General features: G+C 37.2%; 2 protein-coding genes across 4 annotated transcripts in view; one reads left to right on the top strand and one right to left on the bottom strand.

Moving 5' to 3' along the window:
- Positions 1-7,672, bottom strand: part of LOC107677086 (E3 ubiquitin-protein ligase RNF169-like) — a 37,039-nt gene extending 29,367 nt beyond the window's left edge. The window contains exons 1-5 of one of the 3 annotated variants that reach the window (XM_016471877.1): positions 7,299-7,672; positions 5,645-5,718; positions 5,249-5,335; positions 4,981-5,102; positions 3,847-3,949 (exon numbers count right to left, since the gene is read on the bottom strand). In XM_016471877.1, coding sequence (XP_016327363.1) covers positions 3,847-3,949; positions 4,981-5,102; positions 5,249-5,335; positions 5,645-5,718; positions 7,299-7,665 — 753 coding nt within the window. In that variant the 5' untranslated portion in view covers positions 7,666-7,672. Of the gene's footprint in view, positions 1-3,846; positions 3,950-4,980; positions 5,103-5,248; positions 5,336-5,644; positions 5,719-5,812; positions 5,890-7,298 lie in introns of those variants that run through there. The other 2 variants (XM_016471875.1, XM_016471876.1) reach the window with 2 other exon arrangements.
- LOC107677087 (putative lipoyltransferase 2, mitochondrial) overlaps positions 1-7,812 on the top strand; it is a 16,338-nt gene that overhangs the window by 2,839 nt on the left and 5,687 nt on the right. The gene's annotated exons all lie outside the window — the stretch shown is intronic.

Genomic DNA, 7,812 nt, shown 5'->3' on the forward strand with positions numbered 1-7,812 from the left:
AAAATATAATATACTTCAGTAAAGCAATGGGCTGAGTCTGACCAAATGCAACATTAGATCATTGACACCAGCTAAAATATCACTTTTCAGTAAATAACAAACCTCAGCTTTTATAATAAATTTAAATACGATTACATATTAAGTGTATATCAAATAGATGGAAACGGTAGTATTAAAAACACTTTACAGTAAGATTTTATTTGTTAGATAACATGACCTAAAAATAAACAAGTTATATGGCAATTATTCTTCTTAGGGTTGATTTCAAAGTTCAATCTGTTAAAATGATTTAATGCAACTCAGAACACTCATGTAGGAGCTCATTCAAAGTTCACATGAAAAAAAAAATAGCAGAGCTTGGCCACTTGGTGGCGCTATAAGAGGGGAAAAATGGCTATGACTAAGCAACCATTTGTCCGATCAATATGAAAATTGGTATGCAGTGTCTTTTATCCAAAGTGCCACAGGTGTCTATAAGGATAAGGATAAGGACAAGACAAGGTTAACGGAGAACAATCGGAATGAAACTACGTGGGCCTGTTTGACTCATGGCCCTAAAGGTCTGTGAGAAATTTTGAAATAAATCGGTCACTGGGGAGCGATATCACATTTTTCAAGGGCGTAAATGATTGTATATTGCACGGTTTTTCAGACATACAACAATATTCATATCATCTGATAGAGCTCCTCATTCTGAACAACTTTGCCTCTAGAACCACTGCTGTCAATCAAATCATCTGTAAAATAATAGATAATATGTAAAACACCTACTTTTGCGAACTAGTCCTAGGTTTTTTCGCTCAATCTCGAAAAAAAAAACACTGCAGTACAATTCTCTGGACTCTCTAGGTCAATAATTATAAAAACATTTTTGAACTTTACCCTTTGGATGGCTATAACGGGGTAGTTTAAAAAAGGGGTATGTCCAAGGGCCTGTCCACATGGAGACGCCTTTAGCTGTATCCGTAAAAAAATTTGTATCGTATCAGCGTTTCATCCAGACAGATCTAGCATTTTGGGAGCCTGAAACCACTATTCTTTGAAACCAGGTCCCAGAGTGTATAAATCTGAAAACTATACCCTTGCGTTTTCGTGTGTACAGCCAATCCGTATATTTTGTGAAACGATGTCATCACCCCACGTCTCGACCCTAGTCAGACACTGCTACGTCACTTACCAGCAATGGTCTGGCATGTATACTACATCGTTTTGAGTCGGTTTCAGTGGTTTCGTGTGTACGCAAATATTTCTTGAGACGACGCCACGTTTACAGAATTTTTTTTTAGAATGAGGAAAAAATAACAATTGGATAGGGAAAGCTCTGGCTTTGTGTGGATCTGGCCCAAATATACCCACAAGCCTATAAAGCCTAAACGAAAATTCAAAATAACCAGCTCATTAGAAGAGAGCCATGTGCATGAACTGTGTTCCGATCGATATGATCCCTAACACAGTGTAAGCAGGGGAAATCCGTACTCCGGGAGAGGAAGTGCCTACTCCCTAAGCAGGGGAAATCCGGACTGGAATTGGGAACCGCTGATGTAGTAATGTTGTCTCTGGTATTCTGGTCTGTGAGCGTATATGCGTTTAGGGAGTGTGGCTTTGGACGGCGATTGCAGGTAGGGTGGGATGTTCGCTTTCAGTGCTATCAGGCTAAATTTAACATTTTCCAAGATCTCCTACTGCACCTTTAAAGACAGTATACTTCTTTGGGAAGATCCCTGAAATTGCAGTTATAACCACGGCAGCAGAGGGCCAATAATGGGCTCATTCAACTCACTAATATAGTCCTTTTCACAGGTTTTACTTTTGGATTCGCATGTAGACGTTATAAAATCATTGTTATAACATTTAAAATCACATTTACTTAAAGTTTACCACTTTATTTATACAAACATATCAGTTTTTACAATTATGCCAGATTATGATTTCTGTGAAACCTGAAAATTATATATAAACTCTTAAAAAGAGAAGACTAGCAGTAAGCATTTTGTTACCTACCATTTATTTCAGAAATATATATGTGCAACAAAATGTGTGTGTAAGCATGTTTAATGAGCACTAATATAATTGTTTAACCATTACATTTCTGTGTGTGTCTGTGTGTGTGTCTATGAGCGTATTCGGCATCATGGATGCGTTTCAGTGTCAGCCATTAATTTTGGGTTGGCCTAGACCCTAAAAGCATAATGCCTTAAAGCGCTTGAACCCCGGTAATCACAGCTTGCAGTAGTGTTAATTTCTTTAATGAAATCTATGACTAAAAATGTTTGTCAACGAAGTTTTTTCCCCTGACGAAAACAAGACGATGACGAGACGATAATAAGTTCATTAAACGATAACTAATACTAAACTAAGATAACGAGACTAAATGAGCATGCAATATCTTTGACGAAAAAAGACGAGACTAAATGTAGTTAAAAGAACAAAAACTTTTAACAAAACCTTTTTATTTTTGTTGAAAAAAGTGGAGCCAAAACATTTCAGACTGCTGTACAAGACTATTACGAGAGTGTTCATGTTTGCCAGATATCAAGAGATCAAATCCCCCAATCAGAGCTTTTCTGTTAAACGGATACGTACTCTGCCCGGCTTTTTGCTTTATGAAATCTGGCAACCATTCACACGCATTCTCTCTGTGGAGGCGCCATGATCTGAAAACACCGACATATAGTACTGTACAAGTAAGCTGCAGTTCAGTGATCTCTATTTGAGGTATTCTGCTTAAATGAAAGTGTCATTCAGCCAGTCTGTGTTCTGTCATGGATCTCGACTGTATTGTTTGCGATAGTGGTTGCTGATTGTAATGTTACTTACGCAACCTCTGAGCGGCAATACGTTTTTTTTTTTTTGCCATTGTTTTAAAAGAGAAACATTAATTCAATTTGGAATTACTATTAGGAATTTCTGTTATCATATTCGAGTAGGTTTTATAATATTTGAGTAGGTTTTTGTTACACCAGTTTTCATAATGTAGACAGGGCGAGTGTATATCTAAAGTCTTTGGTGTTTATTTAGCCTCTAATTGATATCCTGTTATAAATCTGTACACTAGATGAGGTCAAATAAACCATGCATATGAGTTGATATTCTATTGATTTGTGCATAATGGTGTAAGAGCAACTTCTGATGAAATGTAAAAATAAATTTCCCAAATGACAACAATCATTTTTTTAAATCATTTTAACCATTATACAGTAAGACGAAAATATGACGAAAATGTGTAAGTTTCCACTTACTAAAACTAGACAAATTAAAACAGGACAAGTTGACTAAATATGATAAAAACTAAAAGTTACATTTGACACAGGACTAAGACTAAATTAAAAATAGCTGAACAAATTAACACTTGCAGCTATATTTATATTATGTATTTCAACTGTTTTGCTCAATAAAACCATATGATTACTTGCTTTTGATATTTTATTTGAACCAATTATTATTTCCTTATTGCTATTATGTATGTATTGTGAGTCATTTTAAAGTCTGTTGGCTTAGTTCTATTTTTATAACCACAAAAAAAAGAAAATCCAATTACTCTATTAATCATCAGAATTATCAACCGATTACTCAATTATGAAAATAATCATTGCTGACAGCCCTATAAGATATGAAGAACCCTACTCTAGCAAAAGCTATGAACTGTACTAAAAGTTGCAGATAAATATGTCTTCTAAAATAGTTTTACTTACAACAACATTTTATACTCCGCAATTAAATTTGAGAGCCAATTACATTTCTTGGAACAACGGGACTGGTGTTTTATCCAACAATTCACCCTAAACAACAAATTAAACTGAATCTTATTTGAACATACTCATTCAGCCAATAACTGAAATATTATACCTTGTCAGGAACGGCATGATGTGCGTGACCTCTGCTTTTTCCTCTTCCATCCTCCGAATCTGTACAGCTCCTGCTCCTCTGGACAGCACTGCTATGAAGACAACTGTAATACAGCACAATGATAGAATGGATGTATATCTTTTTTTAACACCTAACAATCGGAAAACAATTTATTGAGGGAAGTATCAAAATTTAAGTCACAATTTTTAATCTTTCCTCCATACTGCAGACCTTCTGATATAATAAACAGTGATGTGCAAAGTTACTAATAGTCTGACATTTGGCATCAGCTAATATTAATTAGCGGATTAATTATTAATTATGTGTATTAATAGTTGTGCTAGTTCATGTTTGTGGCAGATATAGCTCTATAAATGCATTTAATTTTAAAATAATTGTCCGTTGTCTATTTTTTTCATTTTGAGTGAATATTGTTAAATGTGTTTAATGAGAGTATGGCTGTAATCTAGACAAATGGAAACTCCCGAATAACTTTCTAACAAAGTATAATTTTGATTTGCTTGACACTTTACATAATTTCTATACCTCTATGTGCTATTTCATAGTTTTGATGACTGTTGTCCTAAAATGTCATAAAGAATGAAGAGGTGTGTGTTTTTTTGCATAGTAGTGTATAGGGCTGCACGATTAATCGAATGCGATTGTCATGCGCATTTAGTTAGTAAAGCCGGTTCTGTTAATGAAAATTATAATAAGAACTCAGATAAACCTATATTGCCGTAGTCGTGTGTTTATTAGTCACGCTGAATCAATGAAAGCAGTTGAATCTTCAGTTTATTCCACTGCAGCGATAGGCATTTTCTGGGTTTCTTCTGCGAGGTGTATTTGGAGTTTCAGCGCGAGAGCGCCCTCTGGCCTTTGGATGGAGATTTACTGCTGATCACAGAACCATGCTTCACTGAAAGATACGCATGACAATCGCAGCTTCTGTCGAATCGCGATCTCGATTCCATTTCGATTTATCGTGCAGCCCTAGTAGTGTACCCCATTATTCCATGCCCTCCTCTCTAGAAATGATGAAAAACTATATAATTTGACCCCTGATAATAAATATATTTATATAAAATTAGACAATTAAAATGTAAAATTATAGAGTAAATATAAGTGCAATACCCTCTATTGAAAGCAGGGGAGCATCTTGTTTTTCGCACAAATGCTGAAACATGTCGGGTCCTCTTTCCCACCGGCTCTTCATTCTCAGAGTCGGACACTCCACAGAACTGAAACACGGTAAACTACAGGGTAAGATGGAAGATCATACGTAATTGAGCAGTAACTAAACAGTCAATAAAAGAAATATCCCAAATTATGAATTAACTGTGCATGTTTAGACCCTGTTTAGACCCAAGTAGGTACAAACGATAGAAAGAAACGAACATACAGGATATTGACAATGTTTCAGCATCCCACACTCTTCTTTTCTGTGGATTTTTTTCTTCCTCTCTTCAGTTTCTTCACTTCCTCCACCCTGAAGAAATAACACTGCTTTATATATGTACAGCATGTCAGGCTATAAGGAGAACATATAATAAAACAAGCTTATTACAAACCAGAAGTGCTTTGCATTTTACCAAATGCCAAGTAAGTGCAGGCTATTCATTAATGTCCATACAAAAGACGTTTGTGGAACAACAGTTCAGTAATTTTATCAATTGTTAATACCATAGTAGCCTACATATCCAAAAACTATGTATATGTCTGAGATATATAACGTGATAAACTGCAATCAAGAGCATACTCACTTTACTCAGTAGTGTGTCATAGCCCTGTGACTTACCTTCATCTTTTGTTTCTCGTACTCTTGATGCATTTCTCCAGACTTATGAATTGGCACAGGTGCACGAAAAATTTCTAAGAGATGAAAACAGAAATATATCAGCAAAAATGGCCAACTGGCTCACTAAAGTGACCAGACCATAATAACTATCTCCCCAGTGTTATTGACCCTTTATACAAATGAATGTAGAGGTTTCTCATCTGATGTTTTTAATGTCAAATATGCAGACGATACGGCAATTATTGGTTTGATCACTGAAGAGGAGTATCGTAGAGGTGTGGATGAGTTTGTTGATTCGTGTCAATCTAGTTTAGTTTAGTTAAACATCAGGAAAACTACAGAAATGATTTTTGACTTCAGAACAAGAAGAGGCACTCATCAACAAATAACTGTTAATGGTGAGGGCATTGAAGTTGTAAATGAATATAAATATCTAGGGACAATCATTGATGTAAAACTGACATGGGATGTAAATACAGCAGCTGTTTACAAGAAAGGGCTGCGACGATTGTATTTAATGCGTAAGCTTCGACAGTTTGGTGTGGATACATGTTGGCTCTATTCTATCGTTCATTTGTGGAGAGTATCTTGAGCTTTGTTGCTTGGTATTTCTCACTGTCTGTAGTAAATAAGAACAAACTAAGTAAAATTGTTAATATGGCTAGTAAGATTGCAGGTAAACAACAGCATAGTCTGATAAAACTATGCGAATCTTGAGCTGTGAGGAAAAGCCATACAATTCTTCACGATGCATCTCATCTACTTTGTGGTGAATATGAGTTATTACCATCTGGTCGAAGGTACAGGGTACCATTATCTTTTATATCATCCAGTATAGCTCTGTTAAATACATTTTTGTGATATCACAGTTGTGATTTTACATCTAGAGGGATGTTGGTTGATGCTGGTTGTATTTATTTGTAATGTGTTGTAACCTGTTGATGTTTGTATTGGTTAATTATTCTTGTTGATCACTGAAGAGTTGCCACAGATACAAAAATAATTTCTGAAAGGACAATAAGCTAACTATCTAATAAACACATCTGATGCTCTCAGAGAATCTCAGTTCTGTCACTAGCTCCACCCTCTGGACACACACATGCCTGGACAAGTTACCACAACACATCACGTTTACAAACAACCAGGATAAGTGACTATATATACTACTACAGAAATAATACTGAGATTTTTAAGAATAAAAAAATCTTTTAAATACTGATTTGATCAGGTATTACTATATTGACCGCTGTTCCCATGCCGTTCAGACGGAACGCAGAGCAGTTTGACAGAAAACCATCAAAACGCCACAAGTTACCAAACCCAAATGTACATACTCCAACAAATGTTTACCGTTTTTCGCACAATAAGCCATTCAAATGGTCTTTAGCCAGAGGAATACAGCTGAGTATTCAAGACGTGTTTTTTCCAAGTTGAAAACGCAACGCGCGCGACGCGACGCAACTGGGCGTTTGTCCACAGACCAAACCAAACGAAATAAAATATTGTATTTTTATTTCTACCCATTCTGATTTATTGGTAAAACGGTCGACTGAACTGAAATCACTGAAGCTGGAAAACTGTCATGCTGCGATTTCTCGAAGCGTAAATAATTATTTCAAACTCCTGATTATGTAATATGTCAAGTCCTCCGAACCTCCGTCCGCGATCTCTCGGTCTCTCTGCTCCAGCCTCCGCCTGCATCTCTCCGGATGACTGAGCCGGACCAGCTCCCAGAGTTCGGTGTTGACCAGGCTCTTCTCCCGGGACTGTTGACGGGCCCAGCTGGACACTCGCAGCCGGCACAGCGGACAGCACAGACTGATTAACTTCACCGTCCGCTGGAAACAATGCAGGCACACCGAGTGTCCGCATGGCATCGTTACCGGCTCCAGCAGAATCTCGGAGCACACCGGGCACCGGGCCTCCTCCAGACTCAGAGGAGCAGCCAGAGCGCCAGGCCTGGTTTTGCCTCTCTGCCCAAGTCCAGAGGATTTGGCGGACCCCACCGCCGCCATCTTCATTGGTATGTGCCTGCGTCTGGGTTTGAAAACAAGCCCCGCCCAGCCATGGCGTCACATGCAGCGGTGGTGGAACGACAAATTCTCATTTACAGAAAACATGTAATGCTTTGAAAACACTGAAATTTATATAGTTGTCTTACTTTTTTT

This window comes from Sinocyclocheilus anshuiensis, unplaced genomic scaffold, assembly GCF_001515605.1.
Source record: "Sinocyclocheilus anshuiensis isolate Anshui unplaced genomic scaffold, SAMN03320099.WGS_v1.1 scaffold24, whole genome shotgun sequence".
In the NCBI taxonomy this organism is placed as follows: Eukaryota; Metazoa; Chordata; class Actinopteri; order Cypriniformes; family Cyprinidae; genus Sinocyclocheilus; species Sinocyclocheilus anshuiensis.